We start from the raw sequence: 19,611 nt of genomic DNA on the forward strand, positions 1-19,611 counted from the left end.
TGCTTCATTTTCTTGGCTACCATATTCCTTTTCTCAGGCTGGTCTAACAATAGGGAGACTTTAAGCAGCAGGAATTAATTCTCTCATTATCTCAAGTATGGGAGTCCAAAATCAGGTGTATAAACAGAACCATGTTCCCTCTGAAGGTTCCAGGGAAGAACTTTTCCTTGTCCCTCCTTTCCTTGCTCCCGGTTATGGCCTGCAGTGCTTTGTTGTTCCTTGCGGGGTAGCTGTATATCTCCCAGTTTTTGCCCCAATCTTCATGTGATTTTCCATCTCTGTTTTCATCTGGCCTTCTGTGGATACCAGTCTTTAGACTCAGTACTCAGCTTAATCCAGGAAGACCTCATCTTCACTAATTAGATCTGCAAACAACTTATTTCCAAATAAGCTCAACATTCTCAGGTTTCAGATGGGCCTGAATTTACCTGAATCGTTAACCCAGCAAAGTTGCTTTGGTGCCTTTTGTGTCATTATGGCATAGACACAAGCAAATGTGAAATGCGTGCAGTGTTCCTGTTGCAACCCAGTGGCTTAGTACTATGGACTCTGTTCTTAAATCTCCTCTGAGTTTGATATGTAGTGACTCTTGGGCAGGATTGTAAAGATGGAGTAATAAAACACAACGGGAGAGTGTCCTTCATTTCCAGTTTTAGGAAGGAAGCGTCACCTAAGCTAGTTTGAAGTTTTTGGGGAACTTGGTGATGAAGGCGTTCCAGGCCATGCAACCAAGTGCCAACTCTGATCCACTCAGTGGACCCTTAGGCTTTGTGGGGACTGGGGCAAAAATGTAGTGAGCTGCTAGGCCTGTCAGCCACGAGTGGTTTGGGGTAGCTGCAATGAGGGTGTGGTTCCCATACCAATAATGTGTCATTCATATGGAGAGGATTAAAGATGGCAAAGAGGGGCCCCTATTAGAAGTGATTAAGACAAGTCACAACTGTTTAGTGGGAATTATATTCATAAATGTAAAGTAGGTCATGTATTGTTTGACTCCATTTATGTGAAATATCCAGAGTAGACGGATCTATAGAGACAGAGTAGACTGTGGTTGCTGTGGGGTAAATGACGAATGACTGCTTAATGGGCGTGGGGTTTCCTTTTTTGAGTGATGAAATTGTTCTGGAATCAGATACTAGTGATGGTTGCACAATGTTGAATGTGCTAGATTCACAAATGGTAAAATTTGTTATTTGTATTTACCATGATTTAAAAACAGTAAGGCAAGAAGTGCAAATAGGCCTAGGTTACCTGGCCCTGCTTGCATGACAGGAGCTGAGCTGGGTGCAGCAAAGAATGGTCTTACTAGCCTGCAGAACACCCTGTAATAGCAGTGGTTTGCTCTGTGCCTGGTACTGTTCTACCTTTTCCTCAGGCTCACCAAGGATGGAGAAGGCCAGGATTTGAACCTCGGTCTCCTGACTCCTATGAAGACCCATCTAACCTGCTTACTCAGCCTGTCCAAGTTTTAGTTGTATTCCATATCTGAAATCCTTCATCCAGGCAGGGCATGTGGGGGCTTGGCTACCATGACCTGGTTCCTGAGACCCCATCAGGATCCAGACCCTGCTCCTGGTGGGGACACCTGCTCTAAAACGTGTTGCACCGGCAGCAGTGGTCACTGTCACCTCCCTGATCTAATACCTCAATCTCTCAATCCTTATGGCTTTTCAAGACATGTAATGTAATATTAATGAAAACACTAGGCCTTCTGTCTCGATTAATTTTTTATGAACAATAATACGTCTGATTAAGCTGACTGACTGGGGCTGGTGGTACAGGGTGGGGTATATAGTAGTGCAGGATGGACTCGCACGTGGTTTCTGAGCTGGGTCCAGTGATGTTCTCAGTCTGCACTTTGTGTTGGTTCTCTTGGAAGGAGCAGGGCGGCCACTTGTCCCCGCATGTGAGAGATATGCAGGCCCTTGTGCTTTCCTGCAAAGTCTGTGGGAAGTTGTTGCGTCCAGAGTATATTTTGCATCTGATCCTCATTCCCAGTGTTCGGCTGTGACCCAGCAACACTGGTTTCACTGTGTCGACGTATCTCTTAATAGTCCTGTCATCCACAGCGTAGGTGCCATTTCTCATACAAAAAAATCCAGCACTTGCCAGCAGCTTCTTCAGTTACATGTCCAAGAGCTGCCTTTCTCTCCCTAAGTCCCTGCTTTCTTTCCAAGGAAGTGGATTGTGCAGTATGGGGGCTGCCAAGGAAGGCTGTTCACTTCCCAGGTCCAAAAAAGTGCCTGGACTTAAATGTCTTGTCTGATGAGTGAAGAAGTTCCTTCAGATGCCTTGAGGTTGTTTTTGGTTTTCCAGCTGAGCATCGAGCAGGCCCAGACGGTGGCAGAACAGGTGGAGATGAAGGCAAAGGTGGTACAGTCAGAAGTCAAAGCCGTGACTGCAAGACATAAGAAGGCCCTGGAGGAGCGGGAGTGTGAGCTGCTGTGGAAGGTAATGGAGAGCATGCCACCCCCACTCGGCTGCCCCCCACTTGGCCTCCTAGGTGGTTGGCCAATATTTCTTCTGTGAACCTCAGTAAAACTTGACTAGAATTCTCACATCAGATCCTGGCCCCGGCTCTTGAGTTAAGAAAACTTTCAGTAGTGTTCAAAAGTTTGTTGGCAGAGACAGGCAGGGTTCTCTAGAAAACTGGGTGCTGTCCATGTAGTGAAGCAATAAGTCTTTCCAGAACTTGGGGGCTACCCAAGACTGGACAGAGTCTCAGGTTTTATATTCCACACACTCAAAAGGAGGCAGCAAGAAAGAAAGGAATATAATTGAGAATGTCCTTATGAGAGCATCCTTCATTTTTGGTGTCCTGGCTGGTTGCGCTTCCTGACCCCTTGTGAAAAGCAGTTTGCCACATAGGAGGGCAGTCAACATGTGCCATTTTTTCTGTTGGAGCAACAAAGAGAGCTGAGCAGCATGTGGGTGCGCTCTTTAGAAGGAAATCAGGAATCTGGAAAGACTCTCCACCCAAGGCACCACCCCAATATTTCCTTCTCTGATGCTTCACTCCCACTCAGGAAGAAGAGGGGACTATACCTGTCCGTGAGCTAGAGCCCAATACCTGCTCACTTTAATTTCATTACCTGAAGACATGAGTTAGACTGTATACATAGCCAGTTAAAGGGGTGCACTCAAGCTAGCAAGCTTGTTTTGATCATCTAAACTATATGGTGATACAGATGACATCGTAGTTTCTGAAAGTGACCCTTAGCAATTATTGCATCCAGCCAGCATGTTCTAGAAGGCCATGTTGGATTTCACATTGCAGCTTTCATTTAGTTAGCTAATAATTAGCTGCTTTCTGCTTCTTCCAACCTTTCAAGGAATCTGGCTTAGTTACTTTTGACAAGAAAAGTCCTTTCTTTGGGTGGGAAAAGTCCAAGATTTAATTCAGCTATATTTTATTCAGGCACCTTTGTGGACCTGACATGGTTTACAGACACTCAGATGTCCCCGTGGTCTGCCAGTCTCATGCCACCCACGAATGTTAATTATAGCTGAAAGGGGCCTGCTTGCAACCTGAGAGCTCTGCGGTGAGCTCTGTCACAAACTTGCTCTTCTGGATTTGCTGATGAAAAGGCCTTTGTGTGTAGGAGTTTCTGCAGATTTCACCTTAGTTGCCCTCCCTCCTGTGAGGCTGACTCAGGGTCCTCTCTAAAGGCAGTTTTTTTCCAGGACAAATGGAAAGGAAATTTTTACTCTAGGAAAAGCAAATATGGAAGAAGCGTCAAATCTTAAAAAGGATAAACAGCTCATTCTCAGATAACTCCAAAATAGGCTTGCTCATTCTGGACACACCTGGGTCTCATTTCACTTTACACTTGGTTACGTTTTGTTGCCCAAAAGCCTGTGGGCATACCCCCTCTCTTTTATTAATTGCTGATTTTTCTGTTCACTTCCAACAAAGCCTTCTTGCCTGTTTTTGCCTGAGTTTTGTTGTGTTTTGTTTTCTTGTATCCTTAGTTATTGGACATGAGTTACTTGAGTACCAGTTCCTCATGTATCTCTTCATTCTTGTGGTTTAAAAATTTCCGGGGGACTTGACCTCCCCAGTAAGGTTAGCTGCAAGCAGCTCTTGAAGAATCATAAAGCCCAGAGCTTTGACCCAGTTCAAGACCAAAGGATGAAGCTTCTCTTTGATCTGTCCCCACAGGAGCATGTGCACACACACGTCCTGCCTTCATAGTAGACAGATGAGAAAGCATAAATGGGTCAAAAATCACTTCCTCGCCCCTCAAGAGGAAAAATTAAACCCTTGGTCACCCAATAGTGGACACTTAAGACTTTCTGTGGATTTCAGATCGTTTGGTGGAGCACTCCAAAGTGTCATGGTCCTCTGCAGGAGAGCATGAACTAGCCAGGCGGCTTGTTTATTCCCTTCATGAGGGAAATGATCACTTAAAATTAGAGGACTTTGATTAGTTATTGTATTAGAACGGAGGGATGACAGTTTCGTGGTCAGACAAAATCCCACATTCCCAATGACCATGGTTTCAGAATTTATGAAGCTGGGATTATTTTGGTGGGTTAGGGTCCATGTTTATGTAAAACAGCATCTTATATTTGTTTTTTAGCATCTTATATTTGAAGGGCTCCTTTAGAAACAACGCAGGCTAGCAGTTACCACAAACTATCTCTAAATCTGGGGTGTGGGACCTTTCAGTCTCCCCTGTTGAAGGTTTCTAAAACCTATACTTAAGATTCAGATGTGAAAAGAGGACACTTAGAGAAACGGGGGACTTTGTACCTTTGAATTAGGTCCTCACCAAATACTTTTGCTTTCTCTACACACTGTCTCCTATCTTCTGCCTCTTTGTAGCAGCATTCAACATTCACTTTGGGGGGGATTGCATGACTAGCTTTGTCCTCCAGTCTATCAGGAAGCTCTGCTGATTCTGACTCCAGGATCCGTTCTGCTGCTTTTCTCTCCACCTCCACAGCCCCCTAGGCTGCCTGTGTTACCACCTTCCTTCACCTGAATGATCACGGGTCTCATCTCCTTCCTTATCTGCTGCTTCTCTCTAGTGCACACTTATGTAGCTGACGTTTACCAAAACAAATCTGTCCATGTCACTCCCTACTTAAAACTGGCTTTTTTGGCCTCCCCGGTGGCACAAGGGGTTAAGTCACAGCACTCTGAAGCTATCTGCAGCCACTGCAACATGAGTTCGATCCCCCAGCCAGGGAGCTGACCCACATGGCCTAGCAGACCTCTCCTGTCTCACCTGCTGCTCCCCTCTGCAGTGTGTTTTTAGTCAGTCTACCTGTTCTGCTCCCCACTCTGTCTCTGATGAATCCTTTCACCCCCGCCACCCCTCTGGCCTGCACCCCAGTTCTTATATGCATAAATAAATAAATCTTAAAAACTTTAAAAAAATTCAAATAAGTGCCTGCCTCTCTGTTTTCTGCCTGGGTCAGTCTCTGTTTACCTCCCTTTGCTTGTGTCAATCTTCAAGTCTCAGCTCCAGTAAGGAACGGTTTCTGACAGCCCTCTAAATCAGGCCTTCCAGGTTACTTGAATTTCACACCCTGTTGTTATACTCTCTGAAATTATCTTAGCTCTTTTCTTTGTTTACTTGCCTAATATCTGTCATTTTGAAAGCTCTGTGAGAGCAAGGAGTGTACTTGTGCCTGGCACAAAGTAGGTACACAGTAAACATTTGTTGGATGACTTTAATTTTTCATTTTTATTTATACATAATTTCTAACTTACAGAAAAGTTTAGGAATAGTAAGAGAATTGTGTATGTCTTTGACCCAGACTCAGTCATTTACATTTTGCTCCATCTTCATCATCCTCTGTATGCATAGACATGTGGTGGGTAGACATTTCAGTGTTCCATTCCTCTGAGCAAAGACATTCATTTATATAGTCCAGAGTTGTCACAGCTATCAAAATCAGGAATCTTGGTGCTTTTGTTAGTGTCTAGTCCTCAGATTGTGGTCAGATTTCACCAATTTTCTCCATAATGGCTTTAAGAGCTATTAATGTGCCCCCCTCCAATCCATGATCACTCTTTGCATTTACAATCATGCATCACTTCATGACATTCAGGTTAAGAACGGACCACATATACAACAGTGGTCCTAGTTGGCTATGTCATGCAGTCTGGCTATAGGAAGTAGACAGTACGATCTCCATTTGCGTCGTTAGATTGTGGTGTTCACACAAAGATGGAGTGTCCAGTGATGCAGCTCTGAGAACACATCCCTGTTGGTGAGTGATGCACAGCTGTAGTTGTCATGTTTCTAGCATCTTTTAATCTGGAAGTTACTCAGCTTTCCTCTGCCGATGGATTTGGTCGTTTTTGAAGCGTGTTAAACCAGTTGTGTTTTGTGTTCCTTGGTGAAGGGGGTTTGTGAGGCTTCATGAGTAGAGCCTGGGTTATGTGTTGCCTTCTGAGCTTGGTTCTAAGCCCCTGTGGCCTCTTTTCCTTATTCTCATTTGTTCCTCCAGGTAGAGAAGATTCGACAGGTGAAAGCCAAGTCTTTATACCTGCAGGTGGAGAAGCTGCGGCAAAACCTAAATAAGCTGGAAAGCACCATCAGCGCTGTACAGCAGGTCCTGGAGGAGGGGCGGGCGCTGGACATACTGCTGGCCCGAGACCGCATGCTGGCCCAGGTGCAGGAGCTCAAGACCGTGCGCAGCCTCCTGCAGCCCCAGGAAGATGACCGGGTCATGTTCACACCCCCTGACCAGGCACTGTATCTCGCCATCAAGTCCTTCGGATTCGTCAGCAGCGGGGCCTTTGCACCACTCACCAAGGCCACGGGTGATGGTCTCAAGAGGGCGCTCCAGGGCAAGGTGGCTTCTTTCACCGTCATCGGCTATGACCACGATGGGGAACCTCGTCTTTCCGGAGGTGATCTAATGTCAGCCGTGGTCCTCGGCCCTGATGGCAATCTGTTTGGCGCAGAGGTGAGCGATCAGCAGAATGGGACTTATGTGGTGAGCTACCGGCCCCAGCTAGAGGGCGAGCACCTGGTGTCCGTCACTATGTGCAACCAGCACATAGAGAACAGCCCCTTCAAGGTGGTGGTCAAGTCGGGTCGCAGCTACGTAGGCATCGGGCTTCCCGGCCTGAGCTTCGGCAGTGAAGGTGACAGCGACGGCAAACTCTGCCGCCCCTGGGGCGTGAGTGTGGACAAGGAGGGCTATATCATTGTCGCGGATCGCAGCAACAACCGCATCCAGGTGTTCAAGCCCTGTGGTGCCTTCCACCACAAGTTCGGCACCCTGGGCTCCCGGCCCGGGCAGTTTGACCGACCAGCCGGAGTGGCCTGCGACGCCTCCCGAAGAATTGTGGTGGCGGATAAGGACAATCATCGCATTCAGATCTTCACATTTGAGGGCCAGTTCCTCCTTAAGTTTGGTGAGAAAGGAACCAAGAATGGGCAGTTCAACTACCCTTGGGATGTGGCTGTGAATCCTGAAGGCAAGATCCTGGTCTCTGACACTCGGAACCACCGGATCCAGCTGTTTGGGCCGGATGGAGTCTTCCTGAATAAGTACGGCTTCGAGGGAGCTCTCTGGAAGCACTTTGACTCCCCGCGGGGTGTGACCTTCAACCACGAGGGCCACTTGGTGGTCACCGACTTCAACAACCACCGGCTCCTGGTCATTCACCCCGATTGCCAGTCAGCACGCTTCCTGGGCTCGGAGGGTACCGGCAATGGGCAGTTCCTGCGCCCGCAGGGTGTGGCCGTGGACCAGGAGGGTCGCATCATCGTGGCCGATTCCAGGAACCACCGGGTACAGATGTTTGAGTCCAACGGCAGCTTCCTGTGCAAGTTCGGTGCTCAGGGCAGCGGCTTTGGACAGATGGACCGCCCTTCCGGCATCGCCGTCACCCCAGACGGAATGATCGTTGTGGTGGACTTTGGCAACAATCGAATCCTCGTCTTCTAATCACGTTTTCTAGGCTTCTGTGTTTGGGGTGTGCATGTGTGCGTCTCTCTCTCTCCTTTTGAATTTCAAAGACGAAACAGTCTCAGGGAAATTTCTTTTTTTCTTTTGTTTAAAAGAGAACAAGAAGAGTACAACATTGCTTAAGTCCTACCTCATCTTTATTTTTTTACAGATGAATGTACTTATCTTTTCTGCAGGGATTGAGCCTGTGAAGTGATAATTTCTATCTACCTCATCAATCTGTACATTTCCTCTCCAGCAGGCCCTCTGCCCCCTCCTCCTGTCCTCACTCCGTGGAGTTCACGCTTCCCTTTTCCTCTCCGGTGGGGCGTGATATGCACAAGCCTCGCATCTCTGTGGCTGGGAGGGCACTGGATGTGTGTGGTGGGTGAATTCTGTAGATTGAGCCAAGGAAACACAAAAAAAAACTACTAAGTAAAAACAAAAAATTATAAGACATGGAAAAATAGGATTTAAAATGCTTATAGAGTTTCTGTGTTCGTGAGAATACTATGTTTATGGAGTTAGATTGTGTTGTGTGATCTTATTGGAAAAATCTTTTTTTTTTTTTTTTTAAATTTTGTTTCCTTTTTGAAATGCTGCAACAGATAACTTTGCTGTGTTCTCCTTTTATACCTCAGTGTTTATCATCCTGTTCAGAGTTTTTTCTTATTAGACGATGTGGCCGTCACTTACTAGCTGAGAAAAGCAGACTATTCCTATTTTAGGATATGTAATTTTTTTTTTTTTTAAGGGAAGATAGGTGTGTATTTGTGTAAGCCATCTTGCACCGAAATAGTAAAGCTGAAAATGATATGCCACCTCCTAAAGAAACCTCTTTTTACACTTTAGTTTCCACCAGAAAGTAGATGTAGTTCAGGATTTTTTCAAAAGTATTCTTAAACAGTCAAGTTTGCTGTTGGTTATAAAGAGGGTTTTCAGACATTGGACTGACATGTGGACATAAGTGTGGGTGACATGCATGTGCTGGGTAGTAAGTGGAGAGCACGATAAAGAAGCAAGGCACCCCCAAACTGTGGGAGGGCATGGGCCAATCCCTAACCTTAGTTTGAATGTTTTTCTGTAATGCTAGTTCTTTGTTTTGCTAGGAAGAGTAGGCAAAGGGATATACTTTTATTTTAAAAGCACAATTTTTTCCTGCTTTGGATGTTCAGGGAAATTGAATGTTTGAAGTCACATTAATAGTTACAGTCCACCCCCACACCCTTTGCTAGGGTTGCTTTTATGCTGTAGGACTTCTTGGTTAACCTGAGCCCCCTCCCCCAGCAAGGCCTTTGAATGTAAAGGATTTGTAAACCAAATTGCCCCAGCCTGAAATGTAAGGACTAAGATCTTCTGTTAAACTTACTTCTTGGTACCAAAGAATGCAAATTTAAGCCAGTCTCCCACTGCCGTACTGTGGGATGGCATTTGTCACTTTACAGTGTTTGTGGTAAACTAGGTACAAAACCTATGCTTCTGGGCATTACCTGTATTTTGATTGGGAAGTAGGTAAAAGCAAATACCCTGCTTGTCAAAACCCATATGGGTCCCTGTGTTCTCCCACAATGAAGTAAGAACTACTTTCCAGAGTAACACACCTCAGGAAAAAGAGGTGTTTTCAGACAGCAGTGGAGTACCGGGAGACCTCTTCTTTCCACACACGGACTAATAAGATCATTTGGCAAGCAAGGTTTGCAAGTGAAAGTCCTTTTCATTAAAAAGACTGACATCAGTTTCCATTCCTTACTGAAGAGAAATTTCTGTTGCAATATGTAGTTTTAAATGAGCAGAATAAATTCACAAATAATTTGTTTTTTCTCATCCCAAGAAAAGGAGATGATGGGGAACAATGTGGAGAACTAATCAAGGTCTTTTCCCCCATCCACCTCTTCTGGCCATTCAGTTTCTGCTTAAAGGTACCTGTGTGTTCTCATTGCTTTAGTTTCTGAGTGACCAAGGGAGAGAAACATTGCTTCATAAAGGAGAGCGGTATGTAATAATGGATTCAAAAATTTGAAAAGTAGCTTCACACAGCTGCCTCCCAGCTGCTGCATTACAGGGTGGGGAGGAGTTAGGAAATCATGTTTTGTAAAAGCGCCTTTTCCTTTTATTGAAGAATTTAATGATGAGCCCTTTCCAATTCATACTCAGTTGCCTTTTATTTTGTCCCCTAAGCTCTTTGGTAAAGACATCATGCAATTAAACATTTTTTATTGGTTTTTATTTCAGAATAACTTGGTGCTAATCCTCCTTCCCTCACATACCACCCTTCACCCCCATATCACCCTTTAAATACCAAAGACAACTGCTTTTAAATGCTTAAATATTTTTTACTGAGGAAATGATCTTAAAAGTTCTTTAAAGTTTCTCAGAAACCTAGGTAATGACTGGGGCAGTTTACTTCAGGTAGTTGCTGCTTTGATTATTCCATCCTCACTTTTGTACTATCCATCATCTTTACTTTTGTCTTCCCAGTTTCTCCATATGTGGGAAAATCTTGGGACCTGAGTGAGAGATTTTCTTAGTGAATAACTGTAACTAAAACTGCTTTATTAGTTAAAATTTTTATGTGGATTTGGTTGTAAAGCCAGGGTTTCTTTGCATGGCTGAAATAAATCAAGGTCTTAATAAGACTGACCCGATTCGCAGGCTTAAAGCTGGTAAGCCCTCCCCTGACTTTGAGTGTGCAAGTGGGTGTTGTCCTGGCTCCCTGTTCTCAGTGGCGGCACACCGCCTTACCTTTTGCACCCAGAATTATGCCTGGTTGCCATTTGAGAAGCATGGTCACACTTGGGAAGCTTTTGTTTTTAAAACATTGGCCATCTGTGGCTGCCCATGGTTGACTCCTGACCCACGTGGACTGGTGCAAAGCACTTTGGAGTGTGTTTATTGTACAATGTAGAATGCTCCAAATCAAAGAGATGCGAAAAGCAAATGTTTAGAACTCCCTAGTGTGAGTGAGGCTGTTTAAAAATAGGAATATTTAAATGTGTGTCCACTGCCCATTATGAGGTGATGCTAGGGCAGATAGGAATTGGGTCAAGGGGCATGGGGAGGGGATGGGAGGGGGTCTTTTTAACATGGTTAGAAGATAGGGTCCTGGGTGCTGTGAGGGAGGAGGATAAAATGTTACTGGTGAGTCACTGATATTGACACAATAACCCCCATGAATGTCTGATTTGGACAGGTGCTGGAGTATGGGGTGGAAGGTCAGTTTATCTATGGAGATATCAATTAGATTTAGATGTATAGGTTTGAGATGACTAAAGGAAATTTAACCCACAGGTAAAAACCACTTTTGGTTGACACTGACTTAACGTTTCAAAGTGTTAATTTTTGAAGAAACGATTCCTCTGTAAATGTGGTCTGAGCAGTAATGTGCTCTTAGAACCTGTGCTGTATTACGTGGCTGGCAGGTGGCACGCAAGTTGACTGGAGCCCAGTGGCCTGGGCAGTACCCCAAGTGCACTAACTCTTTGCTTGATGGATGCCCTCTTAAGTCTAACTTATTTGGGGAAACACATATAAGGGTACCATAAACAGATTTTAAATTATGTGTTGGGCCAAACAAGTTGCCAGATTTAAGGCACTTTGTGATGGAGTTGTAGGAGAATAGCTTGAGATTGGCTCAGTCTGTTTTACTCTAGTTAAGCCAAAGCTTAATTATTTGAGGAGTCTTTTAGACTTGAGGCAGCAAAATACTGTTTGTATATGTGTTGTCTTCCTCTTTGGAAGATTCTAAGATTGCTGTGTTCTGGTAGATAGTAAAAGATATGCCAAAGTTATAGGCTTGTTTTTCTTTCTTTCTTTTCTTTTTTCTTTTTTTAATGGTGCCAAAAAGTATTTAGGGTATTTATTTAAAACATCACTCTTACCGAGTTTCCAACAGTCTGGGGCTGTATAAAAGTCAAACTCTTGTACTTGCGTGTGATGATATCGTAGAGCCAGCACCTCCAGAGGCTCTTTAGCTTTCTCTGGCTTCCTGCGGGCCAGGGGCACAGGACACACATCACTTCCCACAATACCTCTGCTTTTGTTTAGTTTCTACCTCACTTTTGGCGAAGATCATCTACCTCATGTTATTAGCACCTGACAGTTCCTGAAAAAAAATAGTATTAATCCACTAGGGAGTCGGCGGGAATGGGAAGCTACCTCTAGAAGGAAATGTTTTCATAAATCCAGAACAGATTTCTCCCAGGAGAACTGTTTTTGACCTTGAAAAATAAACTTTGAAACCAAATTATTCCTAAACTCAGGCATATGTAGTCATAAAAAGTATTTCATACCAGTCTGGCTTTTTCTTCCCCTGCCAGGAATTGTGCGCACCACCACCATATTGCTCAGTATTAATGAAACTACTGGTTCACGTGACTTATTGAGGACTTAACTGCGAATAGAGACCTTTAGGTCTCTTTTTCTCTTCAAGAGAAAAATATTTTATATTTTGAATGTCTACAAATTTACCCTTTTAGGAGCAATTCCAAGGGTCTAGTTGTTGGAAACATCAAATATTTGAAGGGAATGAGAATTCTTTAGACTTCTTGATTGTATTTGTAGCTTTCCGGGACCCAGGCATGATGTCCATCACCATGACATTGCAACATTTACTGTTGTGCTGAGCAGTGACTGGTGAAGTCTGTGTTGCTTTTTGTTTGTTTTTAATTTCTTTTTCTACCAAAGGTAACATGTTGACGGGTTTTCTTTTCCTTTGCTTGTTGATTAAATACTTGATAAAGTTGAGAAGCACATTACCATGATAATACTGTATTGCCTCTCCACCTCTCTCCTTTCTCTAGTTAATTTTTGTTTTGATTGGAAGAGAGGACCCTAAGACCGCTGTAATTGTGAATTGGGTTTAAATGTCATGGTGAAGAAATACCTCAATGATGTCTATTTTTAAAACTGATCTTACGGGTTAACCAGCCAGCCTGGTGGGATGTTTTTCCATCATCATTTAACCAGTAATGGTTCTAAAAGTTGTGTGTATCCACATGGTCTTAGACCTCCTTTTAATGATTGTATTAACTTTCAAGCTCAGGTAGTATTTGTCTTACAGCTCTATCTCAGAGCACACTGACTGAATGTTAACATGTGTAGCAAAGTGTTTACTTTCTTTAAATAACCAGCTCTGTAATAGTTCTTTATGTTTCTAGCAGTCTTTGTAGTTATCTTTCTTCAGAGGAAGATTTTTCACGTTTCTGGGGTTTCTTATTCCTTAGGGTGGTATGGTTTCTTTTTCCCCCTAAAATCAGTGCAGGTGAGAGGGTGGGGTGGGTAAGGGATGTTGTTTTTAACTAGCATGTTAGGTATATTTGGGTGGGTGGGAGGGATGTTGGTATTTTTTTATGAATCTTGCATAATACTGTCCATTAGCTGTCATGCCTGGTCAGCAAAATGCTTTAATTTTTGTGACTCAGATCTGAGTGTTTTTTTGTTGTTGCTGTTTTTGTTTTGATGAGAAAGGAAAATGCAGAATTGGGAGAGTTAACATGGGTGTGTTGCCTGATGTTGGAATGACTTAAGTTTTTATTTTTCTATTTGTCCAAGGCAGAGAAGATATAAGGAATATATACCACCAGAGTAACTCCCTGGGCCACAGAAACCATACTGCAAGCCCATCTGGGGGTGCTGACTGCCTCTTGTGACTGCTTAAAATAGACATTGCTGTGATGGTGTGGATCCCATCAGTTAAGTGAAGAATGGGGAATCAAAGGTTTTCCCCAAAACCTTTAAAATGGGTTTTTGTTCAGTGTGGGTCTCTCCCACCCTTTGGGTTTTTATTTTAAAATCCTAAATTGTTTTACTGTAGGCCGCTGGCATGACAGGCAATGAGCAGATGAAGAACCAATGGAAAAGTGTTCAAAAACTCCTGTGTTAGCTAACAGGCTTCTGAATGTATCGCTGTGGTCCATAGAGAAGGCTGGAGAAGGTAGCAAGGAGATGCTGTATCAGCTACTGCAGCCTTAAAACAAAGTTGGTGTCTCTTTGGACTTTAAAATTGTTCCTATGCAGCTTATTTTATTTTTGTTTAATCAAATAAACAAGAGGGTTTTTCCATGGAAATATGTGTCCGTGTCATCCTTACTCCAGAATAAGTAAGGGCGTATGTGCTTTACTCCCTGGGGAGAGATCCTGAGGGAGAGGGCCCAGAGGTGGCATTCTGGCTGGTGAGCAATGATTCTTTTTTTAGTAAGTGGATACCAGTATTTTAAAATAATAGGAAACATTGAAGAGCATAAAGGTTTTAAAATCTTAATTTCTGAAATCTTGGGAAGCTTTTTTTTTTTTTTTTTTTTTAAAGATATGCTATGGGAGGACTATTCTCTTCCCTCTTGAGTATATTTATATTACATATGTGTTTTTAAATAATGTATAGCAGGATTATACATTTTTAAATTCCCAGTGTGAAAATAATTTTCTTTAAGCTGAAATATTGTCTGTTTAGCTTTAGTTTAATGTAATGATATATTTTAATTTCACCCTACCAGCTTACTATGTGCTTTTCTACTGCTCTTGCTGTTCAATGTTATTTTTCTTTCCTTTTAATTTTTTGATGTAAGGATTCTAATGATTCTCTCATTCTCTTAGTTTTTAAACTATATATTCCTGTTCTTATGTACTGGTTAACCACTGACAAAGCTAGAACTAGTCGAGTCTGAAGCCTTTACAATTTTCAGGGCTCTCTATAAAAATACAAATAAGAACATGTAGAATGAGAAAAGTAGAGAAACTTGTTAACTGACAACACATCTCTTAATACTTTTACCCTGTATTTTTGACTGAATTCGCTAATTGCCTCTTCATAGAGGAATGATTTTTTTTTTTTAGAGGAATGATTTTTGATAATTTTTTAAGGGAACAAATTATTTTACCTGGCAGAATTGATTTAAGTTTGTCTTTTATTATTGGTAGTTTAAGAACATTTCCTTTCATAATTGGTAGTTTAAGAACATTTCCTTTCACATTATGCTACATGTCCCTCGTTCAGTGTGTTTGGGCGGGGAGGCATGCACACCATTCCCCTGCCCTTGGCTACGCAGTGATCCAGCAGGTAGTACAGGTCCTCCCCGCTCCTGAGATGCTTCTGCTTTCTGCATCCCATCTCCCCAGGGGCCTCTGCAGGGTGGAGATGCGGGGAGCAGGTAGTAACTATATAAAGGTAGGTTTTTAGGGAGGAAATAACTACAAATTCTTTAAGTCATATACTTTGTGTGACATGCAGTGAGAGCCACCATGGGTTGTTTTGTTGCCGGGGAGAAATTGCTGGACTTGTGACCTTTCCCACAGCTCGGGGATCCCCAAGTGGAGTTAGTGCCACAGCTAACTCCTTCCTGAAGTAGACAGAAGTTAGATCACTAGCTTCACCTTAAATCTGCCTTTGGTCAATATCCATGTGATTATAACAGGCATCTTAACCTGTCAAAATTGAATGTTACATTACATTCTATAAAATAGTTGGTCATTCAAAATACTGATGAAAGAACAATGTAAAAAACCTAGCGATGTGGCAACTGAAACAATACAATGGATCCTGTTGAAGAAATTACTATAAAGGATATTATAGGGAAAATTGACAAAGTTGAAAAATGGCCTGTAGATTAGATATGTTATATCAATGTTGAATTTCCTAAATTTGGAAAGTATGTTGATTATGTAAGAAAATGTCTTAATATTTAAAGGCATATAATAAATGCAACCAACGCATGATTCAGTAAAATATGTGTAGACATAAAGAAAGGGTGAGAGGGAGGAAATAAAGCAATAAGACAATGTTAAAATTTGGCAAATCTAGATAAATGAAATACTGGAATTATTTGTGCTATTTCTTCGACTTGTCTATCAATTTTATTTTAAAATAAAACATTTTAAAATGTCCAGTGTTTAATTTATACTTTTGTCATCAATGCAAGGATACTAACCTCATTAATCAACCTTTGACTTGTATGTCTGTTGAAGTATGTTTTTAATACTCTTTTAAGAACCCACAGGGCATTATATATTTTAGATTTATTGACATGTTATCTTCATTCCTTCTTGCAACCTTAAGCTGCCATCTGGGATCATTTCCCTTCTGCCTGAAGAATATCGTGTTATTTAAGTCCATGGATAAATTCTCATTTTGTGTGTCTAAAAATGTCTATTTTGCCCTTAATCATGTATATTTTTGCTGGAAATATAGGTTGAAGTTAGCTTCTTACAGCCTTTTCCAAATTTTTATTGTGCTAAAATACAACAATTTACCATTTTGTATTCAGTGACGTTAAGTACTTTTATAATGTTACACAACCATCACCACAATCTTAGCCTTTTGGAACTGTTGTATTCAGGCTTCTGTTGTTTGTTGAGAAGTCAGTTAGTTGTCAATTTTAACATGGCTCTTTTTTTTTTTAAAGATTTATTTATTTATTTATACAAGCACTGGGTACAGTCAGAAGTGCGGGAGGGTGAGAGAATTCACCAGAGCCAGAGCGGGGAGCAGAGCAGGCAGAAGGACTGAAGTACACTGCTGAGGGGAGCAGTAGTGGGCAGGAGAGGTCTGCGCGCCATGTGGGACCCTCCTCTGGTGGCCGGGGAGCAGCCTAGGATCGAACCGGCGCTACAGAGGCTGAGGGCAGCTTCGCAACCCAGCGCTCAACCGCTGCGCCACTGGGGAGGCCCTCAGCATGGTTCTTTTGAGGGTAACTTTATTTTAATGTCCACTCTCTTGGATGATTTTCTTTTTATCTTTGTTTCTTAGCAGTTTTAGTATGATGGTTTTACATGGGGATTCCATTTTATTTATGTTGTCTGACATTCATAGTTGTTTTCAATCAATAGCTTGACATGGCATTCCATTAATTTTGGAAATTTTATATTTTCATATAATTGCTTTTACCTTATTTTCTGTGTCTGGGACTCTTTTTTTAAAGATAAATCTTTTTTTTTTTAAGATTTATTTATTTATACAAGCACTGGGTAGAGTCAGAAGCGCGGGAAGGTGAGAGAATTCACCAGAGCCAGAGCGGGGAGCAGAGCAGGCAGAAGGACCGAAGTACACTGCTGAGGGGAGCAGCGGGCGGCAGGAGAGGTCTGCGCGCCATGTGGGACCCTCCTCCGGTGGCCGGGGAGCAACCCAGTGCTCAACCACTGTGCCACGGGGGAGGCCCTGTGTCTGGGACTCTTAAAGGCATATCACATCTCCTCTGTATTTCTTACCCTCACTTGGTGTTTTCATCCTTTGTCTTTCTGTGCTTCATTTTTTTTTAACCCATCTTCCAGTTCACAAAATTCCTAGTTGTGTCTACTCTACTTTTAAAACCCATCTACTAAATTAACTTTTAAAATATTTTAGTTGAATTTTTAATCTTTTATATTGTAAAAACAGTGTTTAACTATACATTATTGTACATCTGATCTCTAAAACTTGGATGTCTTGCAAAACAATCTATATGCATCCAAATACAAGTTCTTCCCTCTCCTCACTCCAAGCCCTTGTCTAGTGCCTTTTTGCTTTTTGTTTTCATGATTTTGTTTTAGATACTTTATATGAGTAGAATCATACAATATATATCCTTTTGTGACTGGATTCTTTCATTGAGCACAATGTTCTTTTAGGTTCATCCATATTATAGCATGTGTAAGGATTTCTCCTTTTATTGGCTATATCATATTCTGGTATGTATACCTGACATTTCCTTTTTCTTTCACCCATTGCTGGACATTTGGGTTCCTTCTGCCTCTTGGCATTTGTGTATAATACTGCAGTGAATGAGCATATGCACATATCTCTTGGAGATCCTGCTTTGTATCCTTTGGATATATACATTCATACCTTGTCTAACAGGGAAACACTGAGAAATGCATCATTAGGTTATGTCATCATTTTGTGAATATCAAAGTGTTACTTAGACAAACCCAGGTGGCACAGGCACCACCATCATAGATCCACCATGCCCAAAATGATGTTTGATGTAAAACCACACTCACAAGTGTGATTGATGGGACATAGTAATCTTCTCACTTTCTGAGTAACATGCTATTTTCAATAGCAGTTGCATCAGTTTACAGTTCTACCAACTGTGTTTTTATTTGCTTTTTTTCTCTTGTTTTTTTTTTAAAGATTTATTTTTTATTTTATTTTATTTATTTATACAAGCACTGGGTACAGTCAGAAGCACGGGAAGGTGAGAGAATTCACCAGAGCCAGAGCGGGGAGCAGAGCAGGCAGAAGGACCAAAGTACACTGCTGAGGGGAGCAGCGGGCGGCAGGAGAGGTCTGCGTGCCATGCGGGACCCTCACCTGGTGGCCGAGGAGCAGCTGGGGATCGAACCATCGCTGCAGAGGCTGCAGGCAGCTTTGCAACCCAGCGCTCAACCGCTGCACCACCGGGGAGGCCCTCTTGTTTTTTTTTTTTTTAAAGGATTTATTTTATACAAGAACTTGGGTACAGGCCAGATGTGGGAGGCTGAGAGGACCCACCCGAGACAGAGCGGGGAGCAGAACAGGCAGACCGACCGAAATACACTGCTGAGGGGAGCAGCAGGCGAAACAGGTCTGCCATGCCATGTGGGAATCTCCGTGGCCTGAGGGGATCGAACCAGCTCTGCAGAGGCTGCAGACAGCTTCACAGCACTGCGCTCAACCGCCTGTGCCACCAGGGAGGCCCTTTCTTGCTGCTTTTTTATTAAACTATTTCAAAATACTTTGATTACAAAAATTTGCAAAGATTATACAGTTTCAGTATACCCTTTGCCCAACTTCTAATGTTAACATATCAAAACTAAGAAATTAACATTGGTACAGTGTTATTTTTTTTTTTTTTTAAAGATTTATTTATTTATACAAGCACTGGGTACAGTCAGAAGCGCGGGAGGGTGAGAGAATGAATTCACCAGAGCCAGAAGGGAGAGCAGAGCAGGCAGACTGATGAAGTACACTGCTGAGGGGAGCAGCGGGCGGCAGGAGAGGTCTGCGCGCCATGTGGGACCCTCGCCCAGCGGCCGGGGATCGAACCAGCGCTGCAGAGGCTGCGGGCAGCTTTGCAACCCAGCGCTCAACCGCTGCGCCACCGGGGAGGCCCCTGGTACAGTGTTATTAACTGGACCACAGACTCTTTGGATTTCACCAGTTTACCCACTAATGTACTTTTTCTGTCCTAGGCTTAGCTCTATTACTAGTTACCGTCGCCCTAATCTCCAATCTACTAGTTTTTATCAGTTTTTTAATGACCATTGAACATGAGTATTTGTCAGGTATTTACTATATTTCCTTTCCATAACTTGTTAGAATATTCTATTTTGGGCCTCCCTGGTGGCGCAAGGGGTTAAGCACTGCACTATGAAGCAATCCACAGCCTCTGCAGCATGAGTTCAATCCCCGGCTGGCCAGGGAGCAACCCACATGGTGAAGCAGACCTCTCCTGTCATGCCTGCTGCTCCCCTCAGCAGTGTATTTCAGTCAATCTGCCTGTTCTATTGCCCAATCTGTCTGGTGAATCCTCTCACACCCCTGCATGTCTGGCCTGTACCCCAGCTCTTATATACATAAATAATCTTTTAAAAAATAAAGTATAATGTTTTCTTAAATAAAATTTGTATTTAGCCTTGGCTTTATCATAAACCTTTGATATTCCCTCTGATAATGGGTAGTCCTGTTTTCCTCCTTAATTTTCATATTGGCTGTGTCATTAAATTCTGAAACTCCATAAAAGA

The 19,611-nt window shown here is 42.7% G+C and overlaps 1 protein-coding gene across 1 annotated transcript in view; it reads left to right on the forward strand.

Moving 5' to 3' along the window:
• The window catches only part of TRIM71 (tripartite motif containing 71), a 62,834-nt gene extending 51,875 nt beyond the window's left edge, over positions 1-10,959 (forward strand). The window contains 2 exon segments of the mRNA XM_037525787.2: positions 2,317-2,451; positions 6,466-10,959. Of these exon segments, the coding sequence (XP_037381684.1) occupies positions 2,317-2,451; positions 6,466-7,917 (1,587 nt within the window). The 3' untranslated portion in view covers positions 7,918-10,959.
• The last annotated feature ends 8,652 nt before the right edge of the window (positions 10,960-19,611 follow it).

Source organism: Talpa occidentalis, unplaced genomic scaffold (genome assembly GCF_014898055.3).
Source record: "Talpa occidentalis isolate TD23 unplaced genomic scaffold, MPIMG_talOcc4v2.1 talOcc4.10, whole genome shotgun sequence".
Lineage (NCBI taxonomy): Eukaryota > Metazoa > Chordata > Mammalia > Eulipotyphla > Talpidae > Talpa > Talpa occidentalis.